Genomic DNA, 27,093 nt, shown 5'->3' with positions numbered 1-27,093 from the left:
GACTATAGGCATGCGCCACCATGCCCGGCTAATTTTTTATATATATATATATATATATATATATATATATATATATATATATATCAGTTGGCCAATTAATTTCTTTCTATTTATAGTAGAGACGGGGTCTCGCTCTTGCTCAGGCTGGTTTTGAACTCCTGACCTTGAGCAATCCGCCCGCCTCGGCCTCCCAAGAGCTAGGATTACAGGCGTGAGCCACAGCGCCCGGCCTCAAACCTTTAATAAATGGTTGCTGCTATCACTTTTATTTTCAAGACTTATGCATGAGGAAACAGACATCTTTCGATGCATGCACTTTAGTAAATTTTATTCCAACTGAATGTTTGGAGATCTTCATCAATTCTTTATTGTGGGATTTTCTGCTCCCAATCTTAGAGGCTCCTGTGAGCCTCGTTCCAGGTTCCCTGCCCTAAGGCTGTTGGTGCTGTGGAAAGGCTGGCAAAAAAATTATAATAGCATCTCTACTGGCATTTAGTGATGAATTTCTCTTTCTTGGTAATAGGCAGAAGAAAGTGAGCACCTGTAAATGGAGTCTTTATTAGTTAAAAGGTTACTCTTTCTACCATAATTATGCAGACAAATTTTTTACTGTTTTTGAAACATCTACTTGACAAATCTCTTTAGAGTCTCTCTTTGAACATAATGCTAATCCTCCTCCTTCATAGCAATAATAAGCCACTCTACTGGTTAAAGCAACATGACATTCTCTACTGGATATCAATATTTTCCTATCTAACATTTAGTAGATCCTAGGCAGCCAAAAAATACCAGCTGCCTCTAAGATTATTATTCATCGTTATTGTTCTTATCATTATTATGTATCATTAAGATCCACCAAAGTGATATTAAAATTGTTCATATAAGCGCTCATTTTTCTCCTATTAGTTCAGTATTTTTCTGTGAAGTTTTTTTGTTCATGGATGCCTAAGAAACTAGCAGGCAAAGGAGAAAGCTGGGCAAAGAATTGGGAGAACTTTTCCAGCACATTGCCAAGACAAAGAGAGAGGCTGTCTCCATGAATAATTCTTTCCTCTACCGTGGCACCCTGCAACTGAATTGATGTTTATATATGTGCGATAAGTCCTAAATCATTAGCATTTTTGTATTTTTCTCTATAATAGAGGGTATAGTTGATGCTTAGAGAAGCTATTCTAAGACTTTAGAGAAAATTCTAGTTGTTTAAAATTTAAATTTATTGAACTTTCTCTTATCTTTCCTAATACTTTTCCAATAGTTTTTCTGTAATTAAAATCTATGTATATGAACAAACATTTGGTGAATACACACTTATATAAAATCAAAATTCATATTTTAGTATTGGAAAAAGCAAACATTAAAAACAACAATAACCTTAAATAAAATATTTTCCTTTCCCAGCAGAGTAGAGAAATTCAATGGTTGAAGTATGGCATACTAGAACACAAAACTATAGCTAAAAGAAGCCACTAAAAAGAAGAATTTTGCACAAAAAATAAAAAATGAATGTGAGCTACAGGTTTAACACATTGACTGTCATACTAGAAAAAAATTTTTTTCCTTGAGACCACAATGTTTTATTATGAAAGTAGAATAAATAGTTTGAAAATAAAATGATTCTTTCTAATTTAATGAAAAATTTGTTATGTTTTATTGTTTTCTGTGCGTGAATTATATGCAACTTGAAAAATAGTTCACACAGCTCCCAAGGTAAAGAGATGTGTGAGCTACATATGCTTCACCAGGCCCCGGGCTCAAACTATCATGAGTTAACTATAACTCACATGGCAGTTAATGTGTTAAATAGTTGGAAATTATGCCATAATATTACTATTCCTGATAATATTTAATAATATAGAGGCCCAAGGGTAGTTTCACGAGGATTTTAATTTTCTGAGAATAATTTGAGCTCACAAATGATACAAACAAACCTTGTTTCTTTTATTTGTAATAGTTCTTATAGGAAAATATAGACTGATCTGGGTCTCCCTGTAATCTGCCACCTGGTTTTGTAACCAGAAAATATGAACCTGAAGCTGAATTAGTAAGAGTGACTTAGTGCTGGAAACAATGTTTTTCCTACTTAAATAAAAATGACCTAAATTTTCTGAAGTAACCTGCAAAACGAGGGAGCTTATTCCATGGACAAATGATCTATGACAATTTTCAAAGCACTGTCAAGTGCTGTGATGAATGTAAGGATGATGTGATCTTACCTTTAAGACATTGACACCGAGAATACTGAGACGTGTACACAAATAAGAATAATGAAAAAAGAAAGTGACCTCAACAGCTAGTAACTGTTCAGTTACTGGGCAGGGTGGCTCATGCCTGTAATCTTAGCATTCTGGGAGGCTGAGGCAGGTGGATCGCTTGAGCTCAAGAGTTCGAGACCAACGTGAGCAAGAGCGAGACCTCGTCTCTACCAAAAATAGAAAGAAATTAGCTGGACAACTAAAAATATATGTAGAAAAAATTAGCCAGGCATGATGGTGCATGCCTGTAATCCCAGCTACTCAGGAGGCTGGGGCAGACAGATTGCTTGAGCCCAGGAGTTTGAGGTTGCTGTCAGTTAGGCTGACCCTACGGCACTCTAGCCCTGGCAACAGAGTAAGACTGACAATTTGTCTCAAAAACAACAACAACAACAACAAAACCCAGCCTGTAACTGTTCACCAAAAGTGCACTGGGAGTTCAAAGGCAAGAGATGTTATTTCCTGTTGGGGGCATCAGGGAGGTCCGATGCAGGATGAGCCATGATACATGGAGAGAGAGCATTCTAGGTAGGAGAGAAAGCGTTCTAGGTAGAGGGGGAAAGTGTTGGCTGGTGGTTTAAAATCAGAGACTTGAAGTAAAATCCTGGCAGAGAAATGTACTTCTTTCTGCCTTAGTCCTTAACTAGAATATGTGGAAATTCATTTGGTATCTGGTATATGAATATTGTTATTAAAAGAAAGCATGGCTAAATGCAAGGAGCTAGCAAGTATGGCATATGGGTGGAGAAGAGTATTAGCTTTATATAAATATTTGCCATCAATGTATATAAGCAGCTAGGATTAATTTAAAATATTATTAATGTTGACAGAAATTTGTTTTATTAGTAGCACATCCACAGCACAAAACAATGCACACTGATATGGGGGCCTGTCTTCTTTAACAAAAAGAAAAGCAAGCCTATCTCCCTATCACTTGGCAATTTAACTGATATCAAATATACTTTTGGTGAAATTGGCAGGCCAGATAACAATAATAGCAAACATTTACTGACACTTACTGTGTGCTAGTCACAGTTCTAAGCTTTTACTTTCAACCCTGCAACAGTGATAGGAAATAGGTGCAATCATTATCCTATTTTACAGATCAAAAGGGGAAGGACAAAAAGATTCAGTAACTTGCATGGGGCCATACAGCTAGCAAGTGGTAGAGCCAGAATTCAAACTCAGGAAGCCAGAGCCTTGAGCCTTAACCTTTCCCTTGTCTTTCCCATGTATCCAGGTGGTTGTACCGTGAGAAGGACCAAGCATCTCCCTCTCACTAGCTCGTGGCTAGTTGTTAGCCCATAGCAAAGTCAGTTTGACCAAAGCGGCCGGAACAATTTGGAGCCCAGTTATACAGAGCAAAGGTTCTTAACCTTTCATTCTTTTTTGGAATCCAGTGAAGTTCTATGAATGCTCTCCCCAGTAAAATCCATCCCCCAAACACATAAAGTTTCAGTTACAACTTCATGCAGTACACAGTTCTGCCTCAAATCCATCTACTGGGCCTCCTAAGGTTAACAGATTCCAGGCTAAGAACCCCTAGACCTATGTCACTTTCAATATAGCCTGAAAATAAGAGAACACTCAGTATCTTATTGTAGAAGTGGACATTATTAAGAGTCATTTAAAATCCCTGAGCGTGCTCTCCAGCCTCACTTGCAGAGAAGTAATTATTCTCTATCCCTTTATACTCCAAGACGTGTATTTTTCTTGTGCAGAGTCAGGTAAAGATTTATTCCTGCTGATATTTTGTCCAGAGTATTACTCTAGGAAATTGAGTTTTCTTTTGTAACTTTGTTTCCTCAAGCTACACAAGCCTAGGAATGACAACCAGAAATGTGGATGTGGGAGATCGTGAAAATTTAAATAAGGCCAAGGTACCTGGAGGAGAGGGGGAGGCAGAAGTAGGCCTCCTCATAGCAGCAGCCCTTTGATTTTGCCCACCACAGCTCTGGATTCATGTGCACCCAAGGCATTTATTGATAACTGGAAAGATCCTTAACACAAAATTCGATATATAATTTTTATTTATCAATGATAATTATAGCTGACATTAGTTGAACACTTACTATTTGCCAGGCACTTTTCTAAGTGCTTTATGATTTTTTTCCTCATGTAATCCTCATGTCAGCCTGAGAGCTGGACACTACTACTATGCTCATTTTACAGATGGAGAAATTTGCCTCCATTCAGAGCTAACAGGTGGCAGAACAAGGAATCCACCAGGGCTGCGTGACTCCGAAGCCCAGAACCCATCATTTCAGCCACCTCCTCCCGTGCCCTCCCCCCCCATCAAGAGGGCAACCTTTGTATTTCACAGTACGGTTCTCCTGGACGTGGATCTCTGCACCACGCTCTGCGTTTTACACAATGGGGGTCTGACGCCTACTTCTAATTTCTCTGACCACAGAACTAGGGGACAACAGCCTCAGTGCTGGTCCAGGCCATTATCTGTTCTGTTGAGTCCTGCTAAAAGACTCTTGTAGGTGTCCCACATGGGACTTGTTGCATCTTGCTCCAGGCTCAGATGCTTAGCTGTCCTTTTTATTCTGACTCATTGCTCTGTAAACTCGATCACTCAGGCTTTACTCAAGTGCCAAGCTCTGCTTAGCTGGGATCCTGCTAGGGAGCGCTGACCTCGCCCGCGTGTGTATCATGTGATCCCGGCCTGGGATGGCAGAGCTGCGCCCGGCTCTGTCTTATTAGCTATGTGAACGCTCCGTGCGGCATCGCCGACTCTCTATACTCAGTCCTGTCCTTCCTGGGTCTTTGTTCTCCGGCCAGCTGTGCCTGTGATCTCCAGGCTGTGGTGATCAGAGGGCATAAGTTCCTTGCCCTGCTTTCCCAGGAAGAGGAACTTCCTGATTGGGGTCTGAGCTGAAGCGGCTCTTCCAGAATTGAGATATTTCGTATGTTTTATTAACTATTCTGTGCCATCACACAAGAAGCGGAGGTGGTGGTGGCACCATCCATTCATTCATGACACATTTATTAAGCACCTATTTATGTTCCAGGCACTGTGCTGAGTGCTGGGGTTGCCATGGTAACCACAATTGAACTTGTCCCTGCTTTCATAGTTTACTGTTTTTGAATGATTCAGACACATGAAGAGGCAATTGCAATACAATTTGATAAAGATTCTGAGAAGGCAGTGACAAGTATTTTCAGAGTACCTAAAAGGGGCACCTACTCCACACTGAGACCTGAAGGATGATGAGAAGAAGTTAGGCAGGCGAAAAGGTTAGTGTTTGGATAGCAAGGAAGGGAAAGAGTGTTCCAGAAAGAAGAAATAGCAAATTCAGAGGCCCATAGATAGAGAAAGCACACAACACCTGGGCAGCCACAGTTAGCTCGGAATAGCTAAAGAAGAGTTTGCAATAAGGTGTGGCCGGATGTGAAGCTGAAGAGGCGAGCAGGGTGGCTATCATTTAGAATTTCTGTATGCCACGTAGGTGCCACTCGCCTTTACTGGCTAAGCTACTGTAGCTTGGATATTTAGTGGCAGGAGTGGGGGGATTTGTTGAGTCCTGCTGTGTGTTGGGGGTGATCGACAATCTCAGAGACCTTTGGCTCTAGACCCTAGCCCAGACCACTCAAGGGCCCCAAGCCAGTCAAATGCTTCCTCCTCCAGGCAGAATCCCTTGTGGCTCCAGACACACCAGAGTCTTCCTCCTGCTACTACCTGCAGTGCTCTCCACTCCCAAACCGGGTGCCCTTAATCAAGGTCGCCTCTGCTGCCCCTGCTGCTGCTGCTTTCACAGCCAGGCCTGCCGTGGCCACTCTTGCTGGGGTTGACCAGCAAGTGTACCACTAGCTACCAGAGTCTAGTAGCCTCACATTTAAAGGCATCCCTGCAAGGTAGAGGCGCTTAACTCCACTTGCACAACTGGGGAAACCGAGGCTCAGAAATATTAAATTACTTATCTCAAGCCACAAAGCTGTAAGTGGCAAAGTTGAATTTGGATCTGGTCTGATTACAAAGGTAATACAACAACCACACAACTTCTCTTTCCCAATCAGTATTGCAGTTCTTATTAGGATCCCTTAAGTCTGCTCTTTTGGTTTTTCTTATTTACCCTTTTCTTGAAGATGAGTCCTCCAAAGGTTGGGCCAGAGGCTTTCAGGAGGCCTTTCCATCAGTTTTCCCCTAAGTTCCCACATAGGAAGGACTGAATCCTGATACCTCAACCTCCCAGGGCGTGTTAAATGACCCACCCAGCTCTAGCCCCCCCCACCCCCAGGATTGGAGACAGCTTCTCATTCCACACTTTAATGAAAAATAGCAATAATTTTTGATGTTGGCAAGTAGTTTTAAATTCCCCTCAGCGGATCTGGTGATTTTTATGCAAATAGAGTTTTAGGAAGCCCTTGGTGTATCTGAATATACTATGTATGATTTGCAAGTAAGATTCCCTCTTTGTCTCCCTACTAGACTCTCGCTGCATGCTGTTTTTATTTACTTTTACTTTCATCACCTTCTTTTATTATCATTTTAGTGTTCAAATTCCATGCTAAATAAAATAGGGTTGTTTTTTTTTTTTTATCTCTCTGTTCCTTCCTTCTACCTCTTCTCTCAAACACCTGTAAAGCCCAGGGACAAACCTTATGGATTCTACCTGCAGAGATAGACATGTTTGCTAGTAAGCTCCAGCTTCGGACAAGGGCAGTAATGAATCAATCACTAGGATTTCATTAAGTGTCTCTTCACTAAAAGCATAGCTCTCCCTGCAGCCAGACGGCCCTGGCTCTGCACTCCTGAAGGTAATCTGGGCCCTGTCACTAATTACTCTTCTTCCCGGCAGCAAGTAGAAAAGGCAATTTTCAAATTGTTTCTATTGATCACAGGGCATTTTTCTTCAGAATATCACTCTCTATTAAAAAGTGCATGTAATTATTTCCAGTTATTAATAACAAAGTCAAGAAATGTTATAGAAGAGAGGCAATTTACATAGTGGCCACTCTACAGTTTGGAGTCAATAGACTTGAGGGCAAATGCTGGCTGTGTCCTTTACGAGCCATGTGAACCAGAGCACAGCACTTAATCTCTTTGAAACTCAGTTTATCCCTCTGTAAAATGGGATTATTAGTTCACAAATCTGTTACAGGATTAGGTTAGCAGGGATTAAATAAAATAGAACAAGTTAGCATAATTTTGACCCAGGAGGTTCTTTTATTATTATTTATCATTATTATCAAGAAAGCCATCTACCTGTCTGTCTTAAGAGCAATCTGATACATTTTCATTTGCTTCTTGGGATTCTCTTTTTTTCTATACACGTTCCCATTTATCTTCTTTAAAGGTAGAATGTGATATTGCTTCCATAAATACTCTGAATCTCCCCTTTTATAATTGTATGATAAAATTAAAGCTTAAAGAAATTGCCACTGACTTTTTGCTTTCATTTAGCCTTCTTCAATAAGATGACTATGTTTTCATTGCAGAATGATGAGGTGGAGTTTGTCCGAACTGGCTATGGGAAGGATATGGTAAAAGTTCTCCATATTCAGCGAGATGGAAAATACCACAGCATTAAAGAGGTGGCAACTTCAGTGCAACTTACTCTGAGTTCCAAAAAAGATTACTTGCATGGAGATAATTCAGACATCATCCCTACAGACACTATCAAGAACACAGTTCATGTCTTGGCAAAATTCAAAGGGGTATGTGTCATTCTTCTTAGTTGCTGCCTAACTTGATGTAGAGTTTGCTATAAGATAGCATGGGGGTGGTACTTGCTTATTTTAATTCCCTTTACCTTTTAACCTGTTTTTATATTTAAGCCATTTTAAAAGTTTTCTTTTCTGTCTTAAAATTTTCAGGATTGCACAAAAGTTTGCATTTATTTATTTACTTGTTTATTTTTTGAGACAGTCTTGCTCTGTTGCCCCTGGCTAGAGTGCTTCCCAGGGCTAGAGTACCATGGGGTCATCTTAGCTCACAGCAACCTCAAATTCCTGGGCTCAAGCAATCCTCCTGCTTCAGCCTCCCGAGTAGCTGGGACTATAGGCACTCACTACCACAAACAACAACAACAACAACAACAACAAAACCCAAAAACAAATTTTTATTGCCTAGTTAATTTTTTCCAATTTTAATAGAGACAGGGTCTCACTCTTGCTCAGGCTGGTCTCAAACTCCTGACCTCAAGCAATCTTTCTGCTTTGGCCTCCCAGAGTGCTATGATTACAGGTGTGAGCCACCTGTGCCCAGCCAGGCATCTTTTTTTTTTTTTTTTTTAACTCACCTCCTTGTTTCCTTTTGTTTAGCTCTGATTTCACTACAATCTTTTAAGTAGAGAATCTTATTGGACAAATTTACCATGTTATCTATAATTAGGATCACAGCCAAATCAAGGTCCTGAGATTTCAGAATAGAATTTAACACATTTTTGTCATGCATTCCTTTGAGTCATATTATATATTTTTTCTTTTAGAATGGCATGCATTTGTAAAAGAAAATACCATTTCTCCTGTTGTTACTAAAGAAGAAAATCTTGAGTATAAGACATATTTCTTCTTATTCTTGAAATTTATTTGTCCAAATGTTAATGCCTTTCTAACTTTCTCAACTCCATTACCACTTACTATCTATATATGGTGGTTAATATAACTTTTTCAAGAGGAACTCAAATCTGATTCAATTGATATTTTAACACTTCTACCAATGGTTTCTTTAAGTGTGAGAGACCACCAGCATACTTCTGAGTAGTTCAAGATAATTTGTTACTTGCCAATAAGTCTAAAAAGACAAGAAATGTATACTGGAAACCTTCTTTTCTTATGTTTTTGCATGAAATCCATAACCATAATGCATTAAATGAACAAACAAATTGCAATATAAATTCTGCAAGCCCTATTTTCACTCTGAACCTTTTTATTGATAATCAGAATGGTCCAGCAAATGTATACATGGCTATGTAAAAAGGAATTGTTTGCTCTCTTAAAAAAAATTATTTCAAAATAGGCCTGTACTATGATATGGAAGAAGGCCAAGTACCACAGATTATTATATTTCCTATACTGCATGAGAGACTGCAGAAAAGTGAAAGATGGACCCCAATTTAAAAACAATTTAAATTCATTCATTATAGTTAGGTGACCATATAATTTCTTATCTAAACCAGGACACTTTTGAGAGTGAAATAGGACACTGTTAATGATTATTTGAGGACAACAGATATAAAACAGAGCTATGCTGGGAAACCTATATAAATAGTCCACCTTAATTATAGGCAAAGGCATTAATAATCTGTATACTTTTCTAGGCCATAAAATGTTGCCCAGAAATTAATATGGAGGGTTGTGTGGAAGTGGGGAGTTGCTTTATGGGGGTAGAGAGCTATGAATGATCAACGGAAGGCCTGTATGCAAGATGAGGAAAGTGAGGTGGCCCTTCATTCATAGTTTTCCTTGGGAAACTGGGAGGGCCATTTGCAATCCTCATAAAGAGTCCCGAGTATCACGGTGTGCTGTTGTTGGTGTAGGTAAGGACTGAGCTTACCAGGAAGAGAATCTAAATATTGAGTTACTTTTTGCTCAGCCACTGACACATCCTCTTCTGCAAAATGGGTTTCTTTTAAAAACAAGAGGGTCTCACCTAGTGATGGTGATTATTAACTTCACTTAAGAGCTCTAGTGAGAAACTGGGATGAGGACCTTCCTCTCTTGAGATTCTTTCTAATTCTTTACTTCTCTCATTCTAAAAAGCAATTAGTCAGGAAAGAGAGCTTCATGAGTATTGTCAAAAGACAAAATTACAACAAATGTAGTTATAACTTTAATTGCTTTTATGTACCATTAGGAGCAGCCTCCATTCTACAAAAGAGAATTAGAGCTTCCACTGGGCAATGACAGAAAAGTGGATTTTATAAGGTGGGAACAAGGAAGCAGAACAATAGAAAAAAAGTAGATTGGTCAACATCAGGTTACTTGAGGTTACTTTTTTGCAGGGGTTAAAGCAGAGGGGACTTCCTTATTATGCTGACTCAGATAGACTGGAATCTCCTGTTTTCAGGAAGAACTAGTCTGTTTGGGGAATCTATCTGCTTCCTTAAGGATTTAGTTTGATTATGTGGCATGTCGCATGAGTGACTCCATTTTGACTTGGTCTGGTCTGTTGGGGCCTAGTGCAGGAGCTCAGTCCAAAACAATGGCCTCCCATTAATTTTATTTAACAGTATTTAAAAATTATTTTTAAATGGGGTGAATATTTCTAATAGCTTGTTTCTTTTTACAGATCAAAAGCATAGAAGCCTTTGCTCTGAATATCTGTGAGCATTTCCTCTCTTCTTTTAACCATGTCATCCGAGCTCATGTCCACGTGGAAGAAGTCCCTTGGAAGCGTTTTGAAAAGGTTATCTTACTTATTTGTGCTCCCAGTTTAATTAAAGAAATTGGTTTTATGGCATGTGCTGAAATTTTACTGGAAACATTTTTTTCCCCTAATTTTCAGAATGGAGTTAAGCATGTCCATGCATTTATTCACACTCCCACTGGAACACACTTCTGTGAGGTTGAACAGATGAGGAATGGTAAGAACTATTTTTCATGCTTTGATTCTATAGTAGTGACTTCAGGATATTTTTTCTTTCTTCTAAACAACTCTGTCAATGTGGAGGAAAATTACCGAGAGTTAAATCTGAGATGGAAATGAACATTATGACTTTGGGTTACATTAAAGAATTATCTACTTTTTATCTTAAAAATATAAAAATGAAATATTTCATTTTGCAACAAAACCTGGGAGTCAAGTGGGGTAGATCATTTTTGTTATAAGATTTTGAGGTGAGGCAGAATAAAAAAGGCCCAGGCTGACAAGAACCCATATCTCTGAATTTTTTGACTAATATTTTTTGTACCATACCATGCTATAATTAAATTATAGTAACCTTTGTAGGAAATGTTTACTAAATAACTATCAAGTTTTTCTGAAATTCTATTTGCATAATAAAACCACTAATATTATTATAATTTCTATAAAATGAATCTCACTTAAAGTAGCAATGACAATTATATAATTCTGCTTCCAAGAAATTTAAAAACTAACTGTGGCATACAATTACAATAGACCTTGTTAGTGCTGATAATTTAACTCAGGAAATATTAAAATTTCCAAAGCTTGTATTCCACTGATTTGTTGAAGTTGTCAGAGCAGAGTTCAATAATAGGCTGAGAGACTTAAGACCTCTAAGAACCATGGAGCCAAAGATGGTAGAAATAAGCTGTATTCTAATAAAAATAAACCTTTTTTATTGTTTTGAGACAGAGTCTCACTCTGTTGCCTGGGCTAGAGTGCCGTGGCGTCAGCCTAGCTCACAACAACCTCAAACTTCTGGGCTCCAGCAATCCTTCTGCCTCAGCCTCCCAGGTAGCTGGGACTACAAGCATGCACCACCATGCCCAGCTAACATTTTCTATATATTTTTAGTTGTCCAGATAATTTCTTTCTATTATTAGTAGAGATGGGGTCTCGCTCTTGCTCAGGCTGGTCTCGAACTCCTGAGCTCAAACAATCCACCTGCCTCGGCCACCCAGAGTGCTAGGATTACAGGCATGAGCCACCGCGCCCAGCCAATAAAGATGAACTTTAATGATCATTATAAAATGAAAGTGTGGATGTTAAACTTTTTTGTTTTTCTATTTTCCTTTCCTTCCCTCTCCTCCACTTTCTTTTTTTGCTGTTGCTTTACCTCCTTTCTTTCTTTTCTAAATCTCCTCAGTAAGAATTTAAGGTGGCATCTAATACACATGAGACATATTATCAAGTTAATAAAATATAGTCTTTCGCATTCTGAGTTCTATTGGATAATGTCCTCCTTAGAAAGTTCTAGTGTATTAGCTATTAATATATGTCACTATCTGTATCGAAGTCTAGACATAGCTAGGCCCTTATCAGTGTTTGATTAATAGTTATAAAATTGTTGTTATATAAGAGAGACTAAATAGTTATTGTATTATTCCCCCAGATATGTAGCCATGTGATACGTTAGCTTTCTGACAGAGTTGTTTGTTAGTTAAATTGGAACTAACTTCTTTTCTTTCTTCCCTCTTCTCTCTCTTCCTCTCACTCCCTTATTTCTTCTTTCTTTTCTTCCTTCCTTCCTTCTTGCCTTAGTTATATGACTTTGGAGGAGAAGAAAAGAAAAATTTCCTGACCCTTAGGTCAGTGTTTTCCTGCCCACACCATACTGAATACTCTTATAAAATTAGAAACTCTAAACCAAATCTCTTCAACTGAAATATAATGCAAGCCACATATGTAATTTTAAAATTTTCTAGTAGTCACATTAGAAAAGCAAAAAAGGAATGAGGGAAATTAATTAATAATTAACATTAATAATATATTTTATTTTATCCAATATAGCCAAAATATCTTAATATGTAGTAAATATAAAAATTATTAATGAAATATTTCACATTCTTTTTACAAAATTAAAATTTTGAAATCCTTTATTTTATATTTACAGCACATCTTGAGTCACACTAGCCATATTTCAAGTGCTCGATAGCCACATGTGACTAGGGGCCAATGTATTGATTAGCACAGCTCCAAACAGTTTTTCAGTGACTTTTGGAATACTTAGCACAGTCTTCATTCCACTTTTAATTATGTAAAATAATAACGGGCTAGAATTAGACTTCAGGAGAACTAATTAAAAAATGAGAGTATTTATGAAAAGTACTTATGCCATTCATTCATGTACTATTCATTCAACAAGTAGATTTTGCAAACTTATTATATATATAAGGGGCTATAGATAAGCAGGTGAGACATTCTCTGACCCTAATGAATTTATAATAAATGAATAATAGGAGACAAACTTATAAACAGACTTACTGCAATATGAGGGTCTACAGGGATTAAAGGCATGCTATGGGAACAGATAGGTGCAAAAAACTAACTCTTCCCAGGGCAGGCCAGAAGGCTTGACAGGGAGGAGGAAATATTTCAATTGGCTTTTAAAAACTGATTCAGAACATGCTGGCGTAGAAGAGAGAAAGGGAATTACAGGTAGAAGAGACAGGACACACACGAGTAGGGCTCATGAAAGAGGGGAAGAGAAATATTTTGAGCACTGGTCTCATGCTGAGCACCGTGCTGGCTTTGCTTAACTGTTGGGAGGGCAAAACATTTGAAGAACAGTAACAAAGCTCAGTGGGCCTGATTTCTAGAATGTAAGAAAGGGGAGATGAGGTTGGTTTGAGCTGGATTGCAAAGGGCCTCATGTGATGTGTTAACAAGTTTAGTGTAACTTGGACACAGTTTTGGTTAAGTCCAGAGGCCATGGGGTCAGAATGAACAGTAATTGAACTTGAGCTCCACTACTCAATTACTTTGTGATCAGGTGCAAGTGATTTACACTATGTTAGTGAATTTTTATTTGTAGAATGTAGATACCAGTGCCCACCTCAACAATTGCCCAAAGAAGTAGAGGAGGCAAATGCTAAATTTATTTTATTAAGCATTTAGCACGAATGGTACCTGGGGCCATAGGAAGCACTCCTTAAGTAACAGCCATCATTATTGTTTAGAATGACAACAGAGAACCAGGGGAGGTCTTTAATGATCAGGTAAGAGAGAGAGAGAGAGAGAGAGAGAGAGAGAGAGAGAGAGAGAGAGAGAAAGTGTGTGTGTGTGTGTGTTCTTTAATTCTGACCAAGGTCTGGTGAGAAAGCTAGAAAAACAGGCAGTTGTGAGACATTCAGAGACTTGTTGCAGAGATGAAAAAGTGCTGAGCTCTGAACTAAGGCAGTAGAAGTAGAAATGGAGGGACTGAGAGGCAGGGGAAGCGTGGTGTGGGGCATTTCTCATGTGTGACCAAAAGGGCTTAGCAGCTGAATAGGGATGGAAGGTTGGAGAAAAGGAAGAGTTAAAGTTGACCCTAAAGTTGGAAGATTGGGGAACTGACTAAAGAGAACACGCAAGGAGCAAGTTTTCAGGTAGGAAGTTGGTGAGTTTGGGAGTACGGGACGAAGACAGATTTGGGGACCATTAACAGATTGATGGTAGGTGAAGCCATAGGGAAGAAGGAGACCATTCCAGAAAAAACATATAAAGTGAGAAGAGGAAAGATGAGAGGGCTCAGGAAAAGTCCCCAGTTTAAGAGCTGGGCAGTTTAAAGAGACTGAGGAATGGTCAGAGAGACAGAAGAAGGAGTGGGGACAGTGGTGTCATGGAAGCAGAAGAAAAATACATTTCAAGAAGTCAGGGATGTGGGGGATGGACAGGCATGAAGCTCTGACTCAGGTGGGGCAAAGGCAATGTATGTAACCTAAACATTTGTACCTCTGTAATATGCTGAAATAATAAATAAATAAATTGGGGGTAAAAAGGCAATTAGGGATAGTTATTGAGGTAACAGGATGCTTAACAAATAGGCTCATATGTAGTGGCCCAGCACAAGAAGTTTACTTCTTTTTGTCAAAGTCCAACTCAGTGTTTGTATGGAGGAGGTGCTCTGTTCTAAGAAGTTATTTGGGAGCCAGGGTTGATGGCAACTTTACACTTTTAGTCCTTACTTTTAGGTGCCACCTTGAGAGTAGATCACCATATCAGACAACCAGGAGAGGGAGAGAGCTTAGAGGAGCAAAAGGAGAGGGCCAAACCCCTCTAGGCCTGAAAACAGCACATACTGCTTCTGCTGGGAGAACTCAATCTCCTGACTACACCTAACAGCAATGTGGCTACAGAATACAGTCCTGCCCCGTACCCAGGAGGAAGAAGAAATAGATTTAGTCTCTCTGCACCAGGAGGGTTAGGAAGTTTGGATTAAAAGAGGCCTAAAGGGGAACTGTGTCGTTGTCAAATAGGCGTCATTGGTGACTGCTACCAGAATACTTTTAGCACAGCTATGGAGGTGGACGTGAAGTGGCCAAGTATAGGGTTCTGCTGATCATAAAAAGAAAGCAGGCTTCTGTTTACACTCCGTTCTTTCCAGGAATTACCAGGAGTTAGTACCAACCTAAATTCTAATCACCTGGCTGCTGCAGAGTGGAAAAAACTAGCCACCATAATCAGGTTGAAGCTTTTTCTCTCTGCAGAGAGCTCCAAAGCTTCAGGGTGCTGAGATGGTTGTGGCGGTGTTCCCAGAAGCTCCAGCTTGACTCATTTAGAGTCCAGCCCTCCTCTGATATCACGCAGGGCTGGCGGGGATTGGGGGAGGGGGAGAGACATCTGTTGCCTTATGTGTGTGCAGGTATGTGTGTGCACATGTATATGAGTGAACATGTCTGCCAGGGTTGTGTATATGAAAATAACGTTTCTATTGTACTCTGTCCGTCTCTGGAGAGTAGGGATGTATGCTTTTTTGGTAGCAAAGCTTAATTCTTTATTTGCTTATCATCCAAGAACTAAAAATGCAGAAATTATGATGCAAATCAATGTTATAGCCATTGTCATAAGAAACACCCTTGTATAGGTGACCAAAAGAAAATAAACATTATCTCTCTCTTTCTCTCTCTCTGTCTCTCTCTCTGTCTCTCTCTGTCTCTCTCTCTCTCTCTCTCTCTCTCTCTCTCACACACACACACACACACACACACACAAATTCACATGGTGAAAGCTGTTGTTATAATAAACCCCTGAGCAGTGCCTTTGGTGGGGGCCTGGCTAGAATGGTTAAAAATTCTGTCCTCTCAAGCACATGTATTTAATTACACATTCGGTCATGCCACTCCCCAAAGGGACTCTCCCAGCAGGATATGTGACTGGGTTTCTCCTGGTGGGCCATATTAGCTCCTACTTTTCAGTTGAACAAACATTTATAAAAAGCCTACAGAATCTCAAGCACCACTTTTAATCCCCAGGAATTGTTCTAAAACTCCCATTACACTGTTTCTTCCTACTGGATGTTTTAAAGCTTCATCATGGAGCTGCACTTCCCTGTGTTTCAAAGTCTGCTGTTTCCGTGGGAGAATCTGGAACAGAAAAAGAATTTTTTTTTTCACCCAAAGGCATGAGGGACTGGTGTTATTTTGAGGACTTTCGAATCCCTGAGAGGAAAACTAGGCTCTGTGTGCCTGATGCAGGCCATTGGACAGGGGCTATATGCAACCTGGGTCTTCTGAACCCTTTGTCTCATGTGTCTCTGTTGAACTATGAGCTTAGCTGAGCCTTGAAGTCACTGGGGAGGCTGAGTCTCTAATTTGAACCAAATTGACCCCCAAACCTCTGCACTACTTGAATTATAACTCACAATTCTTTAAGCATCAAATCTCTCCCATTCTGACACTAATTATAGCAATCAGCTAAAGCATAGTTGAATAGAGAAACAGGAGATGAAGAAGAGGTTGAAATAATAGATACCGTCTTCTAGTAGTGAAAAACACCCCCAAAACATCTATCGCCATGAGGGCTAGCGAGGGTAGGAGAATGGTTTTAAGGAAGGCAGCTGACGAAATCGAAGTCCCGGAGGAGAACAGATTTAAGAGGTGACAGGCTGGGCAGATGGAAGAGGTGAGATGGGAGAAGCGGGAGAACCAGGACAGAGATGGCCACTGCCAAGAAGGCTGTTATGTCCTTTCGATATGGAGACTAAAATACTCTTCAGTTCTTCCGTAAGAGAAGTTCTTGGCAGACACACGGTCTTTTAAAAATCGCCTTGATCATCACCTGGTTGTACAAAAGCCCACTTAACTTCCTACCATCTGGATGATGTCATCTCTCCCCATCCAGAACTGCACATAGGAGCTTTCTCTCTCCCTGCGTGAGCTAAACAGCCTCTTCAAGGCAAATATTTAATTGATCTTCACTTTTTCTAGCACTTACAAGTTTGAGATTTTTCTACTAGAATGATTTAATGTAGTTTTAAATATCCTCCTTTCAGCTATTTGTGTTCTTTTAGGAGGTGTTAAATGTGGAAGCAATTATCCTCTTATGACAGGATTTTTTTTTTCTTGGCTCAGTAAAGCTTTGTGCTTTGTGACACCTGATGCGTAGGTAAGGAATTGGGCTTATTTTGTATTAATTCGCAGTGAGTGTCTTTCCCTTAGATAGCTAAAGGGTAGGACGTATGCTTCTCTGAGAGATAAACCACAATCTGCTAAGTGTGTAGGAGGACACTAAAAGCTAGAAAAGATTATGTTCTAGCAAATAAAAAATGTGAAAAATCTTTCTTTTGCATTACTCCATAACTATGGCAAAAAACCATAACAAAACAAAAACCAAAAAAAGCTGATTAAGTGGTTTCATGGGAAGTAACCTAGAAAAGGACGGTCTTTTGGGTTGATTTACTTCTTGTTAGTCTAAATTGGAATCTTTTTTAGAGTGTGTGAGGCATCATATTTTTAGTTGATGGGCCCATGAATTTGAAAGCTTCAGGTTCTTACCAGTGTTCAGAAAGCTGGGGCACTGCCAACAGAGAAGATAAAATAAGCTCTCTGATTTCATCCAGCATGTCTAATGTGTGCCAAGGAAAAATTCTTTTAACATTCAAAGAGAATAGTTGTTGTTGTTGTTCATGGAATGATGAGAGGCCCAGAGTAGATGGTCTGCATTCTGCCAAAACTGTGGCAATAGGTAATTGTCTTTGGGAACATGAGATATCTTATTCTATGTAAAACTGAGGTGAAAACACATTTTAAAAACAGAACTACTTTCTTCATTTTTAGATTCTAGTGAGAAAGTAGATCATTTCAATCTATGTCAATCCTAGCAGGATTGACACAGCTTGAGGTCAGTAAATCTCACACTAGGTCTGAAGATGGATGGGACAGCACATCAGCAGTTGTCAGGACCCAATGAGACTTTGTGAAACAGGGAAAATATTTACAGGTGGTTGAAGTCAATAAGAAAAAGTCAGTTATGGCAAAACTGCCATCATCCCTTTTATAGAGCGTTTCCTGTAGGGCAGTCATTCTACTAAGCCCTTTCTGTGCATTATCTTAGACATGTATTGACTCTAGGAAACAGGTATAATTATTGTCTCCATTTCACAGATGAGAAAATCAAGGTAGGGAGAGGTTAAATAATTTCCTCAAGGGCCTAGAGTTCATAAAAATGGGGCATGGGGAGGCAGGAAGGGCAATGGGATTGGAATTCAGGGAATCTGAGTCCCAAAGCTGTGGATTTACCACTATGCAACACTGTATCCAGGAATCCTTTTATGGTAAAGACCATTGGAGGAGGCTCACGCCTGTAATCCTAGCACTCTGGGAGGCTGAAACGGGAGGATCGCTTAAGGTCAGGAGTTCCAAACCAGCCTGAGTAAGATGGAGATCCCATCTCTACTAAAAATAGAAAAAAATTAATTGGCCAACTAAAAATATATAGAAAAAACTTAGCCAGGCATGGTGGCGCATGCCTGTAGTCCCAGTTACTTGGGAGGCTGGGGAAGGATTGTTTGAGCCCAGGAATTTGAGGTTACTGTGAGCTAGGCTGACGCCACGGCACTGTAGCCTGGGCAATAGAGTGAGACTCTGTCTCAAAAACAAACAAACAAACAAAAAAAAACAACAACAAAAAACATTGGAGGAGACAAAATTGATTGGCTTACATGGATGCTGTTGATCAAGACCAGCTGTACAGGAAAAAAGGAAGTAGGTAAAATTTGCCTTCAGTTCTCTTTCATCTTTGTGTTCCCTTTCGAGAGTTTCTAGTACTTATTTTAACCCCACTCCTGACTGCAAATCTCTTTCATTTCTATAGGATTTTGCTTTCTAGAAGGGATTTCCCTTTGGATGTAGATTACCATATTCACTTAGAAAGGTTTAAGGATCCTTTAAGGGATCTTTGCATTTTGATAGAAATTTTTTTTTTCATTTTTTCCTCCCTTTTATTTATTTATTTTTTTTATTTTGGCATATTATGGGGGTACAGATTTTAAGGTTTCAATAAATGCCCTTTCCCCCTCTCCCCCCACAAGTCTGAGTTTCCAGCATGTTGATAGAAAATTTTTGAGAAACAAAAAATTTTAGATGCACAGGAGCCATTTCTAAAAGTGATCCTTCAATCTCCATTCCAGACCAACGGAGATGGTATTTTTCAGGCAGGGGGTTCTGTCTGAGGCCCACAGAGCACACCATGGAATGGGAAGTGGCAACCTTCTCATTTCCTGGGAAGGCGTCTTACAGTGCAAGAATGGGGAAAGAGTCAAAGGAAGGAGGAAACATTGCATAGGTGGGGGTGATCAGAAAAGGGGGAAGAAAACCATGGAATCTCATAGTGTGGTGCTGAGTTACATTCCACCTCTGCCAGTTTCTAGCCATGTGACTATGGGCAAATGATTAAAAGTCTCCTGTATAAAAATACCTACTTTCTAGACTTTTGAGTATTAAGTAAGCTAAAAACTGAAAAAGGCAGCAACCAAAGGCAGGCCTGCAGACAGGAGGTTCTCAGCCAAGGTTGCTGCCCTACCTCTTGCTCCCTGCCATACTGTGTGTGAGAGTCACAGGGCATGAGGAAGAGAAATGGTAAAGATTGATGGAGGTGAACTGTCTAGAAGAGAAAGAGAATGAGTTGTGAGATATTCCTTGATGTGAATCAATCTTGTTACTGATTCATTCATTCAACAGATAGTTGATTGTTTCTTCAGTTCTCTTGGGTTTGAGACATATTCACGGCATTTGGAAATGCTGATTTTGTGAGATCATGTCTTTACACATTTAGAATCTGACAAACCCAGCCAACTGAAGGCATTAGGGCTTTGCTTTCAATCCTTATTCAGATATAGCTTCCAATGAGAACTTCAGAGAGTTACACGATTATCATTTTCTATTTTGCTGCATTATCCTGGAACACTCTGCACAGAACACCTTATTTAATCAGAACATTTTAAATCAGCAGATCTACCATTATCCACTACTCATTGCTCTCTCTGGTAGCTACACACATGTGGCATGGAAAAATGTCAAAATACAGTCATTATTTGCCTACTTCTGAAACTCCACAGCTCCTCAGTTGACTGCAGAAATTGATACCACATAGGTGATGTAAACCATTGGATTTTTAAGAGCTTCTGTGGATTTTAATCCAGGATCATGGGCTACATTCTTGTTATTTAACTAAGACCATGTATGTAGTGATGCTCGACATCTTTGGCCCCTGATTGTTAGACTAAACAGGCTGAGAAAGATAGATATTAGTCAGTACTAACTTAGGGATTGAAAAGGCATGATCTTAGTAATCATACCATAACACTTTGCTATTGGGGTTTGCCAAGTGCGCCCTGAATGCTCCCCATCCTCAGCAGCTTGCACATACAAATAAGGTCATGCTAATGTTCATGTTATTTTCCTGGTCTTGCAGCGTTCTCTCTATGAAGCTGCTGCACCTCTCCAGCCAAACTCTCCCACATCTGACAGCCTCGAAGGGCTGTCTCTCAGGTGCTTGGGAAGAGGTTTGCACCCATTGAGTAAAACTGCTGCCTCCCTGGCTCTGCTGAGTGTTTGCTGTGTCAGCTGTCACTGCTCCTTGGGAAGAAGGCTGCTCTCCATGAGTGTTATACCCTGGGGTTTCCCCTTGTGTCACCAGGCTTCCCTAAACTGCTGGAACCACAGCATGTTCCATGTAGAAAGAGGAAGAGAGACCCCTCCCCTCCCTAACTCTGTGCCCCACCTGTCACGGGGCCCTGGCACACAACTAAACAGCTTCTTCAGAATATGCCTGTCACCCCTCTGCCTGCCTTGTTACCTTAGGAGGGAGCAGCAGAGACAGGAGGAGAGCCATGTCATCCCTCCATTGTGTTCACTTCTCCCTGTCTTCCCCACAGCCCATGAACCAACTTTGTCCCTTCTCCTTCAGCCATAAAACAAAAGCCTTTATAGACATCAACTTGGGTAGATCTATATCTTGTGAGTCACCAGCCTCCCCCAGTCTTTATTTAGGCTCAGCCAGGCCCACACTGCTACCCATTCATGAAGTTATCTGATTTCACTGGCCTCATAGGCATAAGAGAACTGAGATGCCATCAGGGTCTCATGGTGACCGGAGTCACCAGCCACTGTAGATGATCAACAAGGGCACTGCCCCAGTAAAGGGATCACAGTAGCAGATGGAGGGACTGCAGTCGAGGAACTTACTAACTCACTGCAGCATGGTTGTCTGTTGAATGAGATGGAGCTCAAACCGTGTAAGGTAATTTGGCGGAGAAGGCACCCTGCATGTAGGTGAGAGGAAGGTGTTCATTTCGGTGGCCTTTGACACAATGTGGAGGTTTGTTCTCAGGCCTTCAGTTTTCCTTGGGCAGGAGAGGGCGGGAGTCATGGAATCGGGATAGAAGGAAAGGGACACTATCCTCATCACTCAGACTTCAGAGGAGACCAGAAGACAGAAAACATGGGCAGTGATGTGGTTTTTTGTACATAGTGTGTCATGTTTCAGTGACCATCACCCTCTGTGCTATGTGGCAGCAAGAAGGCACTGTTTTGTTTATAACCTCATCCTTTCCTGCCTTTGTGATTGGAATAGGACCCCCAGTCATTCATTCTGGAATCAAGGACCTCAAGGTCTTGAAAACAACCCAGTCTGGATTTGAAGGATTCATCAAGGACCAGTTCACCACCCTCCCTGAGGTGAAGGACCGATGCTTTGCCACCCAGGTGTACTGCAAGTGGCGCTACCACCAGGGCAGGAACGTGGATTTTGATGCTACTTGGTATGCATGTGTGCCAGCACCTGGCACGGGGCACAGAGTGTCCACCTTCTTCCCAGGGGCCCAGAGTTCGTAGAAGCTTAGAGCTGAGGGAAACTTACAGGCCATTCAACTCAACCTCTCCACTATTCAGAAATCCCTTCTCTTTTTATTATTAAATCAGTGGTTCTGAAACCTTAGTGTGCATCAGAGTCACCTGAGGGCATGTTAAAATGAAGCTCTCTGGGCCCACCCCCAGAGCTCTGGTTCTGTAGGTCTGAGGTGGGGCCCAAGAATTTGCATTTCTAACAGACTCCAGGGGATGCAGCTGCTTGCACTTTAAGAATAACTGCATCGACCTTACAACATTATAGTAATATAGAGAGGGCAAAACTAGGGTGACCAACCTGTTGCAGTTTGCCAGGGACTTTCCTGGTTTTAACACTGAAAGTATCATGTCTCAGGAAACCTCCTTGGTCCTAGGAATATTGGGACAATTGGTCACTCTAGACTAACTCAAAATGATATAATATTCATAGAAGCATTTTGTAAATGATAAATGCTTTAAACTATTGTCGACCTAAATAATAAACAGTGATTCTCCAAAGAGATTTATTCAGGAAACTGAAGGGGGTTTGCAAATCTGAGATATTCAGGCAAAGGTAACCATAGACATATTCAAAAAGGTTGGGGAGGCTTTTAACAGCAAAAGGGAAAAGTACACATAATTTGTTTTGAGACAGAGAGAACACTGGTTATAGTGGCTTTTTGCAGGAGTTGATGCCGGTTCATTAGTGGAGACAGTATGTCAGGCAGTGTAAGGTCTTTTCATCCAGCTAGCTATCCTTGTGACTCATGTAGCAAGATGCAGTTTGAGAAGTCCTTGGAAAAAAGTTCTTATTACAGGCATAGGTATGTAGGAGCCCTTCAGAGAGTCTTTGCAATAGTTCTCATAGGTATGTGTGCTTGAGGGCCTCCCATATTGGCCTCCCAGGTTAATTAAGTAATTTATTTTGTTAAAGTTTGACACAAGTGATTCCATTTTGATTCTGACAACATTCACCACCTAAAGCCATCGTTATTATTATAATACATATATTTTTTAATATTTTTGAGACAGAATCTCACTCTGTTGCCTGGGCTAGAGTGCAGCGGCATCAGCCTAGCTCATAGAAATCTCAGACTCCTGGGATCAAGTGATCCTCCTGAGTAGCTGAGACTACAGGCACAGGCTATCATGCCTGGCTAATTTTTTCTATTCTTAGTAGAGATGGGGGTCTTGCTCTTGCTCATGCTGGTCTCAAACTCTTGACCTCAAGTGATCCTCCCACTTTGGTCTCCCACAATGCTAGGATTACAGGCGTGAGCCCGGTGCCTGGCATTACAGTATCTCTGACAAGGAGTAATAAGGCCTCTGAACTACCAGAGCTTGCTTTTTGCCTAGGTATCTTATTCCTTTGCTGAAGCTCTAAATGTTGGAAATTTCTACTCTATGATGAGCTGAAATCTGCACACACACCCCACCCCACCCCACGCAGCTTCCGCCCACTGATATAGTTTTTCTCTGCTCCTTTTATTATGCAATAGGTGTTAAAATGCTTGGAGAAAACCTCACCCAGGTCTTCTTTCCTTGTTATTTCAATTGTTCTCCATGGGCAGCAGCCTGAGGTATTTACGTTGAAAAGAGCATGAAATTGAACATGCCAGAGTCGGGGTAGTACTGTAGGCTGGGCTGGCCTCCTACTAAAGAGAGGGACTTGGAGCGATCATTTAACGTTAAAGCTCAGATTCCTCATCTCTAAATTGCAGATAATAATAGTACCTCCTTCAGTTATACCAAGAGAATTCAGTGACATAGTCATGTAAAATGCTTAGTGCAGAGTCTGGCACAGAGTAAATCCCTACTGTAACAATTCAAGGAACCAGCCAAGCAGAATAGACAGACAGACAATACTTGGAGTCCTCTTCACAGGCCCCTCAAACATGGAGGCAGAGCTACCCCAAAATGCCCATTGGCCTGGTGCCAAACCGTGAAGATAGCCTAGTGATGTTCAATATGATTGTTGAATGGTGTGTGTGTGCGTGTGTGTGTGTGTGTGTGTGTGTGTATGCAGGGGAACAAGAAATAAGGATTTTTTTTTTTTTTGCCATTACAAGATATTCTTTTCTAAAGCCATCAATAAAATTCTTTTCTGAGGAACAGAAAGGTCATTACTTCTTAGCTTTATAATACATTCCTAAAATTCCATCCTGTCAGGATCCCCAGTTCCCTCCTCTGTGTTTTAGGGATACTGTTCGGGACATTGTCCTGGAGAAGTTTGCTGGGCCCTATGACAAAGGCGAGTACTCGCCCTCCGTCCAGAAGACCCTCTACGACATCCAGGTGCTCTCCCTGAGCCGCGTCCCCGAGGTAAGCTTTGCTGGTTGCCATTCTGAGGATAGAGAGAAAGTGTGTCTTCTGTCAGCTCTGAGAAAGAGTTGAGAGTTAAAATAAGAAAGTGGAAGACACATGAAAAATGACATCTGTTGTTCAAAAGCTTGTTATAGCAAGTGAGAAGAGAGCAAAAAATGGAAAAATCTGTCCAACCCGAAACACAGGCCACTGCTGCAGTTCTTTAATTTTGTTGAAAATTCTTTGAGTCCCTTCAACCTGCCAGTGAATTAAGCCTTATATTCAGGACACTTGAATGCCTTGAGGGAGAGGTAATTAGATGAAGGTTCTATGTTTCAGGGCAGCCAGAGAATGAAAGATAGATATAGGGAGATTCATCCATCTATCTATCCCTTCATTCATCTGCCCACCCACCCACCCATCCATTCATCCATTTATTTGATATTATTGAATGGTTGTTACATCTCTGGCAGCACATAAAGAACACAAAGATAAATTAGATATAAATCTCAAAGAGGTTATCATTTAGTAAAGGAAGAAAACAAGTAAACTAACAATACAATAGAGAATAGAATGTTACAGAAATACAGAGGAAAGCACCTAACTCAGGTACAGGGGATAGGGCTCCAGCTCATCCAGATTTTCTAGAGGGAGAGGTGTTTCAGTGAAGTCTTTAGGGATAAATAGAGGCTATCTGGGTTTGCACTCAAGGGTAGGGGAGCAGGTAGGTATGGAGACAGGCAATAGCCTGATATAGTCATTTCCTATTGAGGGTCTACCATATGCGAAGCTGTAGGAGAGAGACTCCGTGTGCCTAGAATGAGGCAGGAACCAGTCAAGAGGGCTTTTGTGGCTTATTTATAGAGTCTGTACTTTATCCTGAAAGCTTTTAGGGGCCACTGAGGGGTTTAAGCAGGGTGTGGTGTGATCATATTTGTACCCTAGAAAGATCACTCTGATAGAATTACCATGAATTAAAAGGATGGTGGACTGCAGGCAAGGAGACGGGTTGGGTTGAGACACTATTGCAGAAACCTTGCAAGGAGAACCTGGGCCAAGGTTGTGGCAAGGATGAAGAAGAGGAGTGCCACCCTTAGACCTGGGCAGGGGGACTCCTGCCACAGCCCAGCACCTCAGAGGACCCCTTCAGGCCTTCCTCTGGCTCTGCCTCCCTCCATTGGGTGAAGAGTTATGGGGCCAAGGCAACAAACTTCTCAGGGGCCCATGCATCCCCCAGAAGGAAATTCTCCTAGACTTTCTTGAGATGTGTCCTCCTGAGAACAGATCGTGCTGTTGGTGTGTGATCTCAGCCTGAGAGTGGGCAGATGGGCCACTGTTTGCAGGAGATATGGATGGGAGCTGGCCTGCAAGCTGGAGTGACTACCCCATGTGAGTCCAAGAGAGAAAGTTCCAGAGGCTGCAGGGGCTGCAGGCTGGCTCTTCTCATGCTGCCCTGTCCTGGCAGAGCCCTCGAGGAGTCAGAGAACTGTATATTAAAACCTGGCTTTCCATGTTGTTACGAAGTAATGTTTGTTAAGTTAGGAGACTAGAACATATTTCACTTAAATGGTTTTTAGCTTGATTTATATATAACTTTTTATTTTTATATTTTATAAAAATATGTTTTTTATTTATATATAACTTAAAAGTTATATATAACTTTTAAATCTTTATACACCTGGTAGATGGGTCTCCAATTATACTCTTACCCCAGAGCCTGTAAATGTGAGGGACAGGCCTGGAGAAGAAGGAATGGAATGAGGATTAGGAGGTGGACTGGATAGTACCTGGAAGCCAGCTGGATGCCAAAGAGGTCTCCCAGGTTTCTGACTCAAGGAGCCCTTTCTTTTCAGAGAAGCAGGTTTTGTACACTGAAGAAAGACAAGCGGGCCCACGATCAAATCATAGGACTAGCAGGAGAGGACAGTGTCAGGCAGGGCAGGAACATCAGAGGGTGCCTCCAAGACAGAGATGGAGCCTGAGTAACGGGCAAGCGGGTGGTTGGGTTGAGGGTGACAGGAGTGACAGAGAGGCAGATTCATGGTCGGGTTGCCTAGTGTGATACATGCTATTGTGGATTCCAGATAGAAGACATGGAAATCAGCCTGCCAAACATTCACTACTTTAACATAGACATGTCCAAAATGGGATTGATCAACAAGGAAGAGGTAAGAAAACTTTCAAAATATTTAAAGCACATCTCTGCCCCACCCGCTTAAGCCTCTTTATAAACTTGCCATGATAATATCCCTCACAAAAACTCTTAACAGCTGTTGCTTTGGGGAATATTTATAGTTGCCACTGATTAGAGCCCTCCTAGACTCTGGGCCTTTCAGTGCCTGGGGCTGGAGAGCACTAGACATGGATGAATGATTACAGAGGGCTGTGAGTTGCAGAGGAAAAGACAAAGAAGGAACAGAGTGTGCCCAAGGAAACAGCTCTGAGATCTACTTCTCGGAAAAGTGCCACACAAGGTCACAGCTTCATTATTCTTCCATCGTGAGGCAATGAGCAGAAAAAAAAAAGATTCTATTTTCATTTTCTTCCATCATCTCTACCTTTTGATTAAATAGTCAATTCAGTAGCATATAATACACACAAGAAAAGATGAAAGAGTATTTGTGTTTCTAATTGCAATTACAGAAGGCAAGATGAGGAAATTCATTTTTTGAAAGGAAACCTTTGTCTTGGAAAAAGAGCACTTACCCTAACTTGTTTTTAGCCAGGGCAGAAGGTTAAACCACTCACTGTGTCTGACTAAACAGCTCAGAGTTCTGACTGGTAGCCTGTTGTGATCAGTTCTTGGGAGATCAGAACTGTCCCTCCCTCTTGCACCACTTTCCAAATAATAGTATTTCTCAATTTGACCCATCCTCCC

General features: G+C 40.9%; 1 protein-coding gene across 1 annotated transcript in view; it reads left to right on the top strand.

Moving 5' to 3' along the window:
• Nucleotides 1–27,093, top strand: part of LOC105861795 (uricase) — a 41,868-nt gene that overhangs the window by 12,843 nt on the left and 1,932 nt on the right. The window contains exons 2-7 of the mRNA XM_012747581.3: nucleotides 7,698–7,916; nucleotides 10,492–10,608; nucleotides 10,708–10,786; nucleotides 21,661–21,847; nucleotides 24,110–24,233; nucleotides 26,300–26,383. Coding sequence (XP_012603035.1) covers nucleotides 7,698–7,916; nucleotides 10,492–10,608; nucleotides 10,708–10,786; nucleotides 21,661–21,847; nucleotides 24,110–24,233; nucleotides 26,300–26,383 — 810 coding nt within the window. The remainder of the gene's footprint in view (nucleotides 1–7,697; nucleotides 7,917–10,491; nucleotides 10,609–10,707; nucleotides 10,787–21,660; nucleotides 21,848–24,109; nucleotides 24,234–26,299; nucleotides 26,384–27,093) is intronic.

The sequence above is a fragment of the Microcebus murinus genome, chromosome 2, assembly GCF_040939455.1.
Source record: "Microcebus murinus isolate Inina chromosome 2, M.murinus_Inina_mat1.0, whole genome shotgun sequence".
NCBI classification, from domain to species: Eukaryota; Metazoa; Chordata; class Mammalia; order Primates; family Cheirogaleidae; genus Microcebus; species Microcebus murinus.
The sequence above is the reverse complement of the archived record's forward strand: the minus strand, read 5'-3'. Positions and strand labels throughout refer to the sequence as shown.